We start from the raw sequence: 15,799 nt of genomic DNA, 5'->3' as shown, positions 1-15,799 counted from the left end.
GCAAGCTCCTGCACCACAATTCATCTCCAGGGACCTGCCCAACCCTGCCCCACTTCCAAAAGCCCATGTCCCTTCCCAGAGATGGGGAGTGACATTGCATCTGTGCGGGCTGTGCTAGAAGGTGGGAACTGAACATGGTGTGGACTAGGCAGGTGACATGCTGGGGCCAGCAACTGCAGCAGGGATGGCCCCACGGGGATTGACAGTGTGCACCATGGGAAAAACTTGTGGGGGTGCCCAGACCCTGTTCAGGTCAGTGGGGATTTATCCCAGCTGAGGATCTGGCCCTATATGCTTATCTAATAGGGTTTCTCTCCATATTAATAGATTCCAAAGCCAGAAGGGACCACAGTTATCATCTAGTCTCACCTCCACTATAACACGGGCCATAGAACTACCCTGAATTAATTCCTATTTGAACTAGAGCAGATCTTGAAGAGAAATACCCAGTCTTGATTTAAAAATTTCCAGTGAGGAAGAAGACACCACAGCCCTTGATAATTTCCTCCAATGTTTAATTACTCTAACTGTTAAAAATTGTGCCTAATTTCTAGTCTGACTTTATCTAGCTTCAACTTCCAGCCATTGGATCTTGTTAGACCTTTGTCTGCTAGACTAAAGAGCCAGGAATTATCAGATTTCTCTTTTCCCTGCAGGTACTTATAGACTGTGATCAAGTCACCCCTTTACCGTTTCTTCTTTTCAAAGAAACCCTTTGCAGACAGCACCTACATGCATCTGTGTTTGGGGTCATTCCCCTTCTAGCTGGACACAGCTCTGCCATTCTCCAGCTCTGGCTGGGAGAGAAGCGGAATGTCCATGAGGCCTGTGTCCCCTGCCTCCTGCCCTATATCTTAGTGCCTCTGCCAGATTCCAAAGGAAGAGAGTGTGTAAAAGGAGTTGGGGCCCGACCCAAGCAAATTAGTGCTAGTTGTAGTAATAGTTTTTGTGATGTCTGATATGGGTGAAGGGAGACCGTCTGCTCCACATGCGTGTGGTGAGAGTTACATGTGGATATGCACACTCCACATGCACACTCCAACACCCGCCCACACACCCACACACCCCACACCTACATGCTGCATGTTCACACAGACACACATGCTACATGCACACACATGACACATGCATCTGTGAGAAAAGGCTTTAAAACAACTGACTCAGGATCCATTTTGAAGCTTTATTGAAGAAGTGGCCAGGGGAAACATTCAGGACCAAAGCCTCTGGGGGCTGGAGAGTCATCATCTTATTTCATTGCATAATGTGAATTCAATGAACGGTGCAGAGCCAGGGAGAAGCTGATTGAAGCGAGTTCTCTCTGTGAAGAGTGACAGAGCTGGGTTCTAGAACTGCACTCAGGAAATGGATTACAATCTATCATACAGGACGGGGTTGAGTTTTACATCTCAGAGGAGCTGCTGCTGGAGCCATATCTCGTAGGAGTTCTTTATGAGGCCCCTTGCTCGGTCTCTTCTTTGGAGTCATAAGCCCGATTGGTGTAAGGTGGTGGAGAGGTCATCGGTGCAGAAGAAACCGCAAAGTTTGAATTGGCAGCATATGGCATGAACAACATGGCCTGCAAAACAAAAGAGATCAGCCCTCACACCCAGCACCTTCTTCACCTCTCCATTCTCGCTCCAGCATCTTCCGCACATTCTTTGCCACCATCACTTTTCTCAGTCCTCCATGCTCACCCCCTTCACCTTCCTCACCCTTCCACTCCCTTTCATCAACATATTTTTCAGCACTACCACCATCATCTTCCTCATCCCTCTAGTTCTTATAACTGGGGCAGGTGCATCCCTGGTATAACTCTCCTGCTGTGACTGGAATTACACCAGGGATGAATCTGTGGCATCATCATTGTCAACACCCTACTTGCTATCAGTAGGATTTTTCCTGTGGAGGGGCATGGGTCCCAGGTGTCATAGAACATGACCCTGGTCTCTTGATATAGTGATGACATTTTGGATATGGAAACTAGACATTCTCTTGGGTCTTGACTGCAGCAGGTTTGTGTGAGGCACTTAAAAGGTTAATGTGGTAGGTCTCACTATGCCACAGACTGTCCCTCTGTGCTCCTTGCTAGGGCTGCTTGAAAATTTCCTGTCAACACGCTGATTTTCAAAGAAAAAAACAAAAAAACAAAAAAAACCCCCAAACTCCAAACTTTTATGTTTAACTCAATGAATTGTTTCATGAAAAGTATCCAGTTTCCAGGGAAAAATTTAATTTTTCATCCAAAAATTGAATGCCCTAAAACTTAAGGATGTCATAGAATCATAGAATATCAGGGCTGGAAGGGACCTCAGGAGGTCATCTAGTCCAACCCCCTGCTCAAAGCAGGACCAATCCCCAACTAAATCATCCCAGCCAGGGCTTTGTCAAGCTTGACCTTAAAAACCTCAAAGAAAGGAGATTCCACCACCTCCCTAGGTAACGCATTCCAGTGTTGCACCACCCTTCTAGTGAAAAAGTTTTTCCTAATATCCAACCTAAACCTCCCCTCTGCAACTTGAGACCATTACTCCTTGTTCTGTCATCAGCTACCACTGAGAACAGTCTAGATCCATCCTCTTTGGAACCCCCTTTCAGGTAGTTAAAAGCAGCTATCAAATCCCCCCTCATTCATCTCTCCGCAGACTAAACAATCCCAGTTCCCTCAGCCTCCCCTCATAAGTCATGTGTTCCAGTCCCCTAATCATTTTTGTTGCCCTCTGCTGGACGCTTTCCAATTTTTCCACATCCTTCTTGTAGTGTGGGGCCCAAAACTGGACACAGTACTCCAGATGAGGCCTCACCACTGTTGAATAGACAGGAATGATCACGTCCCTCAATCTGCTGGCAATGCCCCTACTTATACATCCCAAAATGCCATTGGCCTTCTTGGCAACAAGGGTACACTGTTGACTCATATCCAGCTTCTTGTCCACTGTAACCCCTAGGTCCTTTTCTGCAGAACTGCTGCCTAGCCATTCGGTCCCTAGTCTGTAGCAGTGCATGGGATTCTTCCGTCCTAAGTGCAGGACTCTGCACTTGTCCTTGTTGAACCTCATCAGATTTCTTTTGGCCCAATCCTCTAATTTGTCTAGGGCCCTCTGTATCCTATCCCTACCCTCCAGCGTATCTACCTCTCCTCCCAGTTTAGTGTCATCTGCAAACTTGCAGAGGGTGCAATCCACACCATCCTCCAGATCATTTATGAAGATATTGGACAAAAGCGGCCCCAGGACCGACCCTTGGGGCACTCCACTTGATACCGGCTGCCAACTAGACATGGAGCCATTGATCACCCATTGAGCCCAACAATCTAGCCAGCTTTCTACCCACCTTATAGTCCATTCATCCAGCCCATACTTCTTTAACTTGCTGGCAAGAATACTGTGGGAGACCATGTCAAAAGCTTTGCTAAAGTCAAGGAACAACACGTCCACTGCTTTCCCCTCATCCACAGAACCAGTTATCTCGTCATAGAAGGTGATTAGATTAGTCAGGCATGACTTGCCCTTGGTGAATCCATGCTGACTGTTCCTGATCACTTTCCTCTCCTCTAAGTGCTTCAGAATTGATTCCTTGAGGACCTGCTCCATGATTTTTCCAGGGATTGAGGTGAGGCTGACTGGCCTGTAGTTCCTAGGATCCTCCTCCTTCCCTTTTTTAAAGATGGGCACTACATTTCAATTTGGAGATGCTGCAGTGCCACATGGGAGGTGTAGTTTGTTTGCCTATTGTCCCCCATTCTTTGCTATGGATCAGGCTTACTGGCGAGACTACATTTCCCATGATGCACCATGGCCAGGGACTCCCAGGATGCAACAACCTCCCCTCACTAAAAGGGGGACAATGTTGGGAGTTGTAGTCGGACTAAGGAGCCTTACCCACAAAGGAGAATGGCAACATGACGCATTCAAACTACAATCCTCATTAGGCACCGCAGCAGCATTTCTACATTGAAATCTTTTGGGTTTTGTTGAAATACTTTGGTATTCAAATTTCTGCCAAAAAATATAAAATGCCTGGAAAATTTAGACAAAAACAGGTGGGGTTTTTTCTCATAAAAACTTAACACAGTTTTCAACACAGATTGAGAAAACATTAGTTTATCAGTGTGTGAGCCTACCAACTCCCAGGTAAACCATGGGTTAACCTCATCACAGCTACGCCCTTCACTCTTCCAAGATGCTCAGAGGAAGGGCCAGGAGAACTGCTGCATGGGAGGCAGCCAGCCAGCCTTTGGGGAGGTCACAGTCTCATCAGCCTCACAGTAGTGAGTTGTATTCCAAACAAGGCATTTCCTGTTGCCTCGATTCATTTATTTTTCTGTCTGCCTAGAAACATTGTCCCTGGAGGGAATGTCCACAGCTGTAGCTTTTGGGAGGGGAGTTTGCAGCATCATGATTCCATGGCTGGTTCTATGCGAGCCCCACCAGCTGCTCTAAAACAAAGGCTAGTGATGACCCCCAAGGAGCTGTCCATCTGTCAAGTACTGCTGAAGTACAAAGGACTCTGTCCATGCCTCAATACATCCCCTCCACCAAGGAAGTAAGAGCTGGCTGTGCCAGGTGGGGAATTCCATGCCAAGGGAATTCTCTGCTGGAGAGCTCCAGTGACTTTCAGTGGCACAAAAAGGGTGGGATTGCAGCTCAGGTTCTGGCCCAGTTACAGTTTCCTGTTCCCCATCCCGCCACACCCCACCCTGCTACTTGGCGTGGGGAGATGAAATGCAGCTCCACAGAAATTAAAACACTGACAATGAAGGTCAATGTGGCGGCAGTGAAAACTGGGATTACTTCCCCCTCCCATTAAAAAGAGATTCAGTAACTTGGAGCGTGGTGCCAGCAGCCTGGTTAGGAATCAGGGTAAAAAAGGGCCATAAAATAGGGTTATTTCTTCTGCCAAAAATGTCAACAAAAATCTATCAACCAGCAGAATATTTTGATTCAACATGGAACCACAGTGCCTCATGGGAGTTGTAGTTTGGATGTCTTATACTTTCATTGTCCTGTATGAGCTGTGTTTACATGCAGAACTATTTCTGCCATGGTTTATCACTTTCCCCTTGTTGGTGAGGGGAGGGGATGTGTCACAAAGGTCCCTGCCCATGGTGCATCATGGGAGATATAAGTGCTGCAAGACACGGCCCATAGAGGAAAATGATAGCACATGGCAGCTGAACAACAATTGCCACCAGGCACCATAGTTCTGCTTTAAGTCTAAATAGTTTTCAGTAGGTTGGTTTTCAGTAGGGTTGTCAATTAATAGTAGTTAACTCATATGATTAACTCATATGATTAACTCAAAAAAAGTAATCGTGATTAATCACAGTTTTAATCACAGTGTTAAACAATAATAGAATACCAACTGAAATTTATTAAATATTTTGGACGTTTTTCTACATTTTCAAACATATCTATTTCAATTACAACACAGAATATAAAATGAGCACTGTACACTTTGTATTATTATTGATTACAAATATTTGCACTGTAAAAATTATAAACAAAAGAAATAGTATTTTCAGTTCATCTCCTACAAGGATTGTAGTGCAATCTCTATCATGAAAGTGCAAATTACAAATGTAGATTTTTTTTTTTTGCTTCGTAACGGCACTCAGAACCAAAATAATGTAAAACTTTAGAGCCTGCAAGTCCACTCAGTCCTACTTCTTGTTCACCCAATCGCTCAGACAAATAAGTTTGTTTACATTTATGGGAGATAATGCTACCCGTTTCTTATTTACGATGTCACCTGAAAGTGAGAACAGGCGTTCACATGGCATTGTTGTAGCTGGCATCGGATGATGTTTACGTGCCAGATATGCTAAACATTCATAACCCCCTTCATGATTCAGCCACCATTCCAGAGGACATATTTCCATGCTGATGAGGCTCATTAAAAAAATGCATTAATTGAATTTGTGACTGAACTCTTTGTTAGAGAATTGTAAGTCTCCTGCTCTGTGTTTTACCTGCATTCTGCCATATATTTCATGTTATAGCAGTCTTGGATGATGACCCAGCACATGTTGTTCATTTTCACAACACTTTTGCTGCAGATTTGACAATACACAAAGAAGGTAACAATGTGAGATTTCTAAAGATAGCTACACTACTCGACACAAGATTTAAAGATCTGAAGTGCCTTCCAAAATCAGAGAAGGACGAGGTGATGCTTTCAGAAGTCTTAAAAGAGCATCACTCCAATGCAGAAACTACAGAACCCGAACAACCAAAAAAGATAATCAACCTTCTGACTTAGATGATGAAAATGAACATGCGTCAGTCTGCACTGCTTTGGATGATTATCGAGCAGAACCTGTCATCAGCATGGATGCATGTCCCATGCAATGATGGTCAAAGTGTGAAGGGACATATGAATCTTTAATGCATCTGGCACGTAAATATCTTGTGATGCCAGCTACAAGAGTGCCATGCGAACACCTGTTCGCACTTTCAGGTGACATTGTAAACAAGAAGCGGGCAGCATTATCTCCCACAAATGTAAACAAACTTGTTTGTCTGAGCGATTGGCTGTACAAGAAGTAGGACTGAGTGGACTTGCAGGCTCTAAAGTTTGACACTTTTATTTTTGAGTGCAGTTATTTTTTAAGTACATAATTCTACATTTGTAAGTTCAACTTTCATGATAAAGAGAGTGCAATATAGTACTTGTATTAAGTGAATTGTAATACAACTTCTTGTTTCTTTTTAGAGAGCAAATATTTGTAATAAAAATAAATATAAAGTGAGCACTGTGCACTTTGTATTCTGTGTTGTAATTGAAATCAATATATTTGAAAATGTGGAAAACATCAAAAATATTTAAATAAATGGTATTCTGTTATTGTTTAACAGTGTGATTAATTGCCATTAATTATTTTAGTCAGCATTAATTTTTTAATCATTTGACTGCCCTAGTTTTCAGGTGGTCAGTGTTTTGGCAAAATAGCAATATTTTCTGGAGAAAGCAGGTGCTTTCTGCTAAAATTCTCATATAGTTGAAACCCCAATTTCCCATCTAAAAAATGATTAGACAAAATTTTCAACCAGGACTAAATCAGGGGCTGTCATTTCCTCCATCACTGCCTCCCTCATACACATTCAGGCCCTTCCCCAAGGACACTCCTCCCATCAGGGAGGGCCATTCATTCAGGCAAACATCTTCCCTTCCTTTCACCACATGCTCTGACTCACATCCCGTTTGAGAGCTGAAAGACTCACGGTGTTGGGGGTATAGCAGATGGCTTGGCATGCAAAGTATGAGGTTGAGACAGCAACGGAGAACTCCAGGATGGTCATCAAGAACAGCATGACCGTGATCCCCTTCGCAGCATCCTGGGGAGCACAAAACCACAGAGGATGCTAATTACTCTTGACTGCTAGAGGTAACACAGGGCTATCATGAGGGGATGCACTGGGGAGTCCAATTCTGGGAATGCAGAAATGCAGTCCCGGTTCTTTTCTCTTCCCAGGCACACAGAATTCTCCTCCTCATTCAAACTACTCAGGAGCCCCAGTAATTGTGATGCATGGAGCCACACCACTGTCAGGAGATCATAAGATTCTCTTTTCTCCTGGGTCTGCAGGGAGCTGCGCCCCTGAGATGCAGCCATTTGTCAAGATGGAGGATCATAAAGCCTAGGGGAAGGTGTGTGGCCTAGTTGCTCAAACACTGGACTACAACTCAGAAGAGCTGAATTTGGTTCCAAACTCTGCCACTAACTTGCTTGTGACTTTGGACAAGTGGCTTCACTCCCCTGTGCCTCAGTGTCCCCATCTGTGTAAAGTGGAATTAAATAAAATAAAACAGACATTGGAATCCAATCCTATGCCTGCTGAAATCAATAGGAGTTATTATTAATTTATATGTTGATAGCAGCTGGAAACCCCAGTCATGAATCAGGACTCTATCATGCTACGTGTTGTACAAAACAGAAGAAAAACATGGTCCTGGCCTGATATTTGACATGGGCAGGAGTTTTGACACTGGCTTTATCCAGCAAAACCAAATCAGGAAGTCTGGAGTTGAACACATGGATAGTTTCTACCCTGGGGTCAAAGGCTTGGGACAATTCCAGGCACCTGGTATTTTAAACACACCTGTTAGACTCCAGGCGGAGTCTGTGCAGGGGGATGGACTGGACGACCTCTTGAGGTCCCTTCCAGCCTTACATTTCTATGATTCTATGGCAGAGTCTGGTCATTTACCAACTAAAGATATACCTCATAGTTACGGCTGTAATCTGACACATTAATAATCAGCTCCGTTAGGAAGAGAATGATCCCAATGGCTGAGAAGATGGCGCTAGTGATGTTCATTCCCAGGCTGCCTCTCACCTGAAAGAGACATGCAGAGGGTCAGGCTGTGTGTAGGCAGAGAACAGGTTTGGTTAAAACAAGAACCAGCCCACCTGTGTGTTCTGGGAATGCTCCAGCACTCGTATGTTTTGGGCAGAACTTAATTGCAGAGTCACTTTTTTCTATCAGATAAAATTGTGTTACAAGTCAAAATGTAATTTTAACCCTAATGGATGTTAGTTGGAAGCTGAATAAATCTGAAAAACCTTGGCTAAGCAGAGCACTAGTAATTGCTACGAGACCAATACTACAAGCATGAAAGTCCAAAAAGTGAAATTGACGACTGGAGCATAGATATCGTAAGCGTGGCCACCATGGAAAGACGGGTGTACTGTAACAGACATATCCCGCAAAATTCTCAGAGATATGGGATGCTCTCCTGGAAGTATCTGAATGATCCTGTTAAACGAATGGGCTCCCTTACTTCCCCCTCCTCTTTATCCATTTAATTTCTTCCCCATCTGTGTCCCCCTCCTCTGAACTTTGCTTTTATTCTTTAGGTTAACTTAATAATTTTGCTTTAACTAATTGAATTTTGATAAACAAATTGTTTGTTTGTAAATTGTATAATACAAATAATTGATTTATATTTGAACCATTCATATTATATAGATACACATATACATAATTAAATGGTTCAAGTACAGCTAAAATTAGGTAGCAACTTGTTAATATATTATGAGAGGTTTATATATAGTTTTTTTTTATTTTGTATGTAGGTTTTGAAAAATTGTAATAAAAATGTAATAGAAAAAAAGATACAAGAACCATCCCTGAACCCTTACACTCAACTCAAACTCTGCACTTCTTTGGGAAAGTTAGATAAGCCCGGCTGACTCATATTATGATAACAGCTAAAGATTCCAATGGAGACAGGTTCTTCATTGTGCTGGGTGCTGTACACACACACACGGTCCCTGCCCCAAAGAGTTTATGACCTAACACACAAGAGGGCCAGTGAAACACAGAGAGGTGAAGGGAGTTGCCAAAGGTTACCGGAAAAGTGAGGAATCAACTCAGCTCTACTGGCTCTCAGTTCAGCACCACTAGCCTATGCTTTGAGCTTGTCACCACTCCGTACTGCAGCTAGGACTGAGAATGGGGAGATGCCATGAGAACAGCTTGGCCTTTCTCCATGGGTATTTTTTCTTCAGCCCAAAAAAAAAAAAAGCCCAACTCCACCCTTTCCTCCCTGGAAATACTAGAACACTCATGACCAAAAAACCCGATTCTTCTTGGGGAAATTGTAACTGGATTTGGGGCCTTTCACCCCTATGTGTCCAGCTCCAATCCAGACTAGTGACAAAGAATTGCTCCCATCTGACATTTTGCAGATTACGTGAAAGGAGCTGGACGTCTCAGACCAGTTCCTATTTGGACAAGAATCTCCAAGAATTTGGCCAGCATCCTGCACTTTGGCTGTAGAAGAGAGGCCAAGAACTGACTGGGCTGGAAGGGTGATTTAGACGCTCACCTTCAGAAGTGATCCCAGCACGCCTGGGGTGAGGCGCACTAGTGAGGTGGTTTGGGGCTAATGTTGCACTGTCCATAGGCAAGTCATGCTAGGACAGGGTGGAGTTCTTGTCTGCCTCTAGTAGCTGAGCCTCATGGAAGGTTTATAAGGCTGCTGCTGAAGCCACTTAAGGCTCCCTGTCTGCTAGCTCAAGTAGAAGAGACTTTTCCTTCTAGTGCTGAAGGTTCCCAAGTTCTAAACCCTGTGGCTGGTTTAACAGTCACTTACACATGCTGTGTATGTTCCAGGGTAAATAGTGAGCTTGATTTTTCTGTCTTAGGACCTCTTATAAGCACTAAATTCACTTAAAATGCAATTTCAGGGCTTATGTAATTTTGGGAATTCAAAACCCTAGACTGACTTTTAGGGCTTCATACAAGCCAAGCCTATGACACTTTGGAAGTTCATTTCTCATGACCACAGCAATAAACCATAGCAGTTGGCTATTTAAGCCCTTAGTCACCTGCGAAGCCTACCAATAGCTAGCTAATATATTTCCGGGAGCATCTCATGGTTATTAGAGTATGGCTCATGGGGTGAATTATACAATGTGTCTTGCCACTTAGAAAAGACAGTTCCTACTATGCAGAGAAAAGAAAATAGCAGGTAAAAGGTAAGAGGCGGAGCTGGTTGAAATTTTCAAAATGTCATTGATGTGGATTTTTGGGGGGAGGGGGTGAATGGTGAAAAGAATTCTGCAACATTTTTCATTTATTCCCATATTTTTTGATCTGCTGTAGGTCTCAATTCAGGAAAGCACTTAAACACATGCTTAATTTTTAGCACATCCTAAAGTCTCACAGATACTTAGTGCTTTACTCCATAGCGGCCTCTCTGGAAGTCCCCTTCTCTTTACTATTTTGAATATATTTTTGGCTACTTTAATTCTTCTGAATTCCCCCCTTTTTTTGCAGACTCCCTGGACCCTTTGTCTTTCTTTTGTTCCCTGGTAGTCTGGCTGCCTTTTCAGCAGCTGTTTGCAGCTCTACTTTCTATTGAGCTCCTTTCTATTGGGCTCCTAATTGAGGTTTATTAGTCAATAGAAAAATTGAAGGTAGTTGTTGGGCCACAAGCTGCTGTTAAAAATACTGAGGCAGTCAGCAGGGAGTAGTTTAAAATAGCCCCTTTTCTCCTTCGGCTCCTCATTTGTCTCTTCTGTCTTCCTCTCCAACACGTGTTCCAGCACAAGCTGGTCCAGTAAACTATATTACCTCCCCCACCTTCTCCTTCTCCAACATTCCTTCACCATGTTCTTGATGAACAAACTCTCTGCTCTCTCATCAGCAACTCTGTTCCTGGACAGTGCCCTGGGCGAAGCAGAGCTAAACTCCCCCACGTATCCCGCACGTTAGGGAAGAGGAGGAAACAATATCTAGAAACTCACCAAACAGGTGTTGCGATGAGTCTCAGCTGCAACCGAGAGGGATCCAGAAATGACGAACTGCCCAGGAAAGAGAAAACCGTCATTCATATTTCACACTTACAAGAATGATCACTCCTCCAAGACAGGCTGTACGTGATGGAAGCAAATGGAAAGAATGGCACTCTTCCCTCAGCTGGGGCAGTCATAATAATTATACCAAGTGTTGGAGAGTAGTTTCCATCAAATAATGCTGCCATCCAGGTTCATCTAAATCCAGTTAAGGTGGCACCCATGTCATAATCCTTCCCCCCAGATTCTCCTCCTCTTCTTTCCTCCTTCTGAGTTCTTGCTCCTTTTTGACAACTGAACTTTCTCTTCTCCCCATAAATAGAGCAGTGACTGGATGGTCCTGAGAAGAGCTCAGGAAGTCACCAGGTTCCTCACCCCACCTTCCACCCAGTGCAGCTGTGCCATCCCCTGCCTATGTGTCTGCCTATGGAGATTTTATAGTACTTCCATCGCCATGGGATCTGAGCAGCTCCACATCTCAAGCCTGACCTGCAGTACCCCCTGCTGTTCCAGTGCTGTCCTCCCCAGCCTCCCAGCTGTGCTAACATGTCTCAATCCAGACCTGCAGTGCCCCCTGCTGTCACCTCCACACTGTTTTCTGTGGCAGATCAGTCACCATTTTCACTTGACAGTTGAATGGTCTCTGGTTTGGAACCTGGCAGGAGATTTGTCCTTTTTGCTGATGAGCCAAGGTTTTTCCCCCTCCCTCCATTCAAGGCAGACAAACCCTAACAAGGCCCAAATAAGCCAAGGGTGTTGCAAAGGGACGAGACCTGAGCCTTGACCTCAGCTTAGTAAGATAGAGGTGCTCAGACAGTGACCTCACCAAGGCCTGGACCTTGACATCATCCAAGTAGTCAGAGGTGCTGAGGCAATGACTTCATGGATGTCTGAGCGCCAACATCAGCCCAGCAGAGGGGCTAAGGCAGGGACTTCACAGCAGCTTGGCCCCTAACACCAGCCCAACAAGACAGTTTTGGTGAAGAGGGTGAGCAGATTGTCAAAAATGAGAAGCCAGGACACCTGACATGTAGAACAGGCAAGGTGGGGTAGCAGGGATTTTGAGAGTGGCACTCAGGGCTGGTAGTTGGTGGAAGGCACCTGTCTTTCAAGTGTGTGTGGGTTGGTTTTATTGGGGGTCTAAGGTGACATGTGGGGAAGGATTTTTTAAGCCTCACATGGGGCACTGCTTGCTGCAGGACAGCAAACTAATGATCTGCTGAGCAATAGCAGGAAATGGGTCTGCACATTAGATGGGCCAATGATCTACCAAGTGACAGCAGGAAGTGTGACAGGACACTAAGTGCCAGTTTGGATGGACTAACATTCTACTGTATCCCTGTTGAATAACATCTGCTGCAGGTTCCTGAGCTGGCCACACACTGCCTCTTTGCCTTTGTGGGTTTCTTTTGGTAGAGAGGTACTAGGTATCTGTTACTTATTGATAACCATAGCTACAGTCTGCATTGCCTCTTGATACATACAGGAAGTTTGAAGTAAATGAGGAGGAATCAGGAGATCTGGATTCTATACCGAGTGCTGCCACAATTCAACTACATTACCTTGGGTGACTCTGTTAGCCCCTTGGTGCCTCAGGTTCCCCATCTGTAAAATGGGGAAAATAATATCTAACTCACTAGTGTTTTATTAGATTTAGTTCACTCATGTTAGGAAGTGCATTAGGATCCTGGAAGTGTCTGTCTTGCCCTCTGTTTATCTTATGTGTATCCTCATATATCGGTACAGCATTAATCATAGACAATAATTATATATCCAAGTGGCCATGCCATCATTTCATAGATGTTTTCATTTATTCTACTCACAAAAAGTCCTCCCCAGAAGGGGTATCCTCCAATAACAGAGATGGAAATGTAAACGTTGTATCCGACAAAAACTGCAGCCACACCCCCAAAGCCAATGTGCATCAGCCCAATCAGGATCTGGATGGCCTGTGGGAAGAGAATGGAGCAGTAAAAGGAGCCAATTCCTTGCCATCTTGTGAAGGAGCAAAGCACAATGTCCCGAGCAGAGCTGATGGGAAATTCTGGTCTTTTGACAGCTGTTTAAATCCAAAATCTGAAAAATTTCAGTTTGGAAATGTTGAAACATTTTGTTTCAGTTTGTCAAACTGACTTGAAATATTTCATTTAGGCTTGGTTAACGCTGGACTGAGTCTACCTGAGTCAGTGTGTTGCCTTATGAGAATTATAGTTGGGGTGCCTAGTGTCCCCATTCTCTGCTATGGGATAACTTCCTAGCCGGACTACACCTACATTTGTGGAATCACGGGACTCCCATGACATACCATAGTGGTCCAGTAAAAGAGAAGACCGCAGTGCGTCTTGGAAGACGTAGTTTGGAACAGGGAGCCAGTCCTACACCACTCTCTGAACTACAACTTCCTTGAGGCTTTGTAGCAGCTCAGGTGGATGCCGTTTCAATGTCAAACTGACCTGAGGGGAAACATTTCAGTTCAGTTTGACGAACTGAATAATTGATCTGGGAAGTCCCAACCCAAAACAAAATATTTTGTTTTTGATTTTCTCAATGGAAAATTTTGATTTTGCGGAAACTACATTTCCCATTGAAAAAATGTGGTTCCCCTAGTGACTCCCTCAACAGTGACAGGAATCACCACCAAAGAATGAATCAGAGAAGCAAATCTGTGTGAGCTCGAAGGCTTTTCTCTCTCACCAACAGAACTTGGTCCAATAAATAAAAGATGTTACCTCATCTACCTAGTCTCTCTAATATACTGAGACCAACACAGCTACAACACTGAATATAATAACGGAAGGTATCGAATTTGCTGTCTGAAGTGGAAACTCCACAACACGAAGAAAAAGGAAACAAAACTTAAGAGCGACATCTACTTCCTTAGCAAGTTCAAGACAGAAAATATCATCCCCAGATGTCTCACCATCATGACCCTCTGACCACGACATATAATTCCAAACATGCTGAACAGCACTTCAGACGAACTTTAGAAAAACTAAGGAACCATTTATTGCACCTCATATATTGCAGAAGGGAGCATCTCAAACAAGAAATCGTCACATGCTCCACACTGGAAGAAAAAAAAACACCACCACCAGGGAAGTTACCTGGAAATCGTGCAAAAAATCCAAAACAATTGTCAAAGAAATCTGATGACAGGCATCCAAATTAAAAACAAAATGTGGAACCAACCACAACTACTCCACAACCCCCAGAATACCCACTCTGGGAGAAACAAATGCACCAATACCCACAACATTGACAGTACACAACAGATGAACATCATCATTTTATCAAGACTATCCCTAACTGCAGCGGAATTATCTATACTCTCTAAGGCCTGGTCTACACTGGGGTGAGGGTGGGGGGGAATCGATCTAAGTTACGCAACTTCAACTATGTGACTAACGTAGCTGAAGTCAACGTACTTAGACCTACTCACCACAATGTCTTCACTGCAGTGAATCAACTGCTGCTGCTCCCCCGTCGACTCTGCCTGTGCCTCTTGCAGCGATGGAGTACAGGAGTCGACGGGAGAGTACTCGGGGGTCGATTTAGACTAGATGATCTAGACTAGACGTGATAAATCGATCCCCGCTGGATCGATCGCTGCCCGCCGATCTGGCGGGCAGTATAGACATACCCTAAGAGACTGAACTTCTTCTGCACCACAGAACCCAGTACCATACTAACATGTAGAGAACTAGAAGAATTCTTCTTCCGACTCCACCTCAAAGAATTATTTCACAATGACAACACCACTCATAATTACTACATCCCCACTGACGATCAATCAATCAATCAAAAAAAAAAGACTCATCTGACTGGACGCCACAGAACAAACAAAACTACACTCTTGGTGATTACATTGATTGCTTCAAAAAAGAATTGACTATGAAATCCTTAACAACCCTCACATCCACCACAATCTCTCTACTGCCAAGAGGACAACCATTCAGTCTCAGAAATCTAACCAGAGAGTGATCCAACCAGAAAACAAAGGGGTTGCCATCGTAATCCTCGACTATGTTAATGAGGCCAATTGACAACTCTCCGACACCACCTACTATGAAGAACTCAAATAAGACCCCACACCACAATTTACCCAGGAATGTAAGGATATCACCTCATCCTTCCCCAAATAGCTCCAAGAGAATCTCTACAAACTCCTCTCCTACGTACCCAACCCAGGGAACTTCTACCTGCTTCCCAAGATACACAAACAATGGAACCCAAGCAGACATATCATATCTGGCCACAGCACTCTTTTACTGAAGGAATATCAGGACTCATAGAAACCATCCTCAAACCACACACCACACAAAGGGTCAGCTTCCTCCAGGATACAACCAACTTCCTCCACAAACTCCGCAACATCAACAACCTCCTTTAGAACACCACCCTTACCACTAAGGATGTCACCTCTCAATACACCAACATCCCTCACAGTGACAGCAAAGCTGCCTGACTCAAATATTTACGAGAAAATGGACAACCCTC

The 15,799-nt window shown here is 44.1% G+C and overlaps 1 protein-coding gene across 2 annotated transcripts in view; it reads right to left on the bottom strand.

Annotated features, from left to right (window-relative positions):
- Positions 1 to 1,160: 1,160 nt before the first annotated feature.
- LOC311521802 (membrane-spanning 4-domains subfamily A member 15-like) overlaps positions 1,161 to 15,799 on the bottom strand; it is a 43,962-nt gene continuing 29,323 nt past the window's right edge. For both annotated transcript variants that reach the window (XM_084630405.1, XM_084630404.1), the window contains exons 3-7: positions 13,126 to 13,251; positions 11,255 to 11,311; positions 8,223 to 8,336; positions 7,221 to 7,334; positions 1,161 to 1,576 (exon numbers count right to left, since the gene is read on the bottom strand). In XM_084630405.1, coding sequence (XP_084486531.1) covers positions 1,448 to 1,576; positions 7,221 to 7,334; positions 8,223 to 8,336; positions 11,255 to 11,311; positions 13,126 to 13,251 — 540 coding nt within the window. In that variant the 3' untranslated portion in view covers positions 1,161 to 1,447. The remainder of the gene's footprint in view (positions 1,577 to 7,220; positions 7,335 to 8,222; positions 8,337 to 11,254; positions 11,312 to 13,125; positions 13,252 to 15,799) is intronic.

This window comes from Lepidochelys olivacea (assembly GCF_965140295.1).
Source record: "Lepidochelys olivacea isolate rLepOli2 genome assembly, chromosome: 6".
Taxonomy (NCBI): Eukaryota; Metazoa; Chordata; order Testudines; family Cheloniidae; genus Lepidochelys; species Lepidochelys olivacea.
Note: the sequence above shows the minus strand (reverse complement) of the source record. Positions and strands in the feature narration are given on the sequence as shown.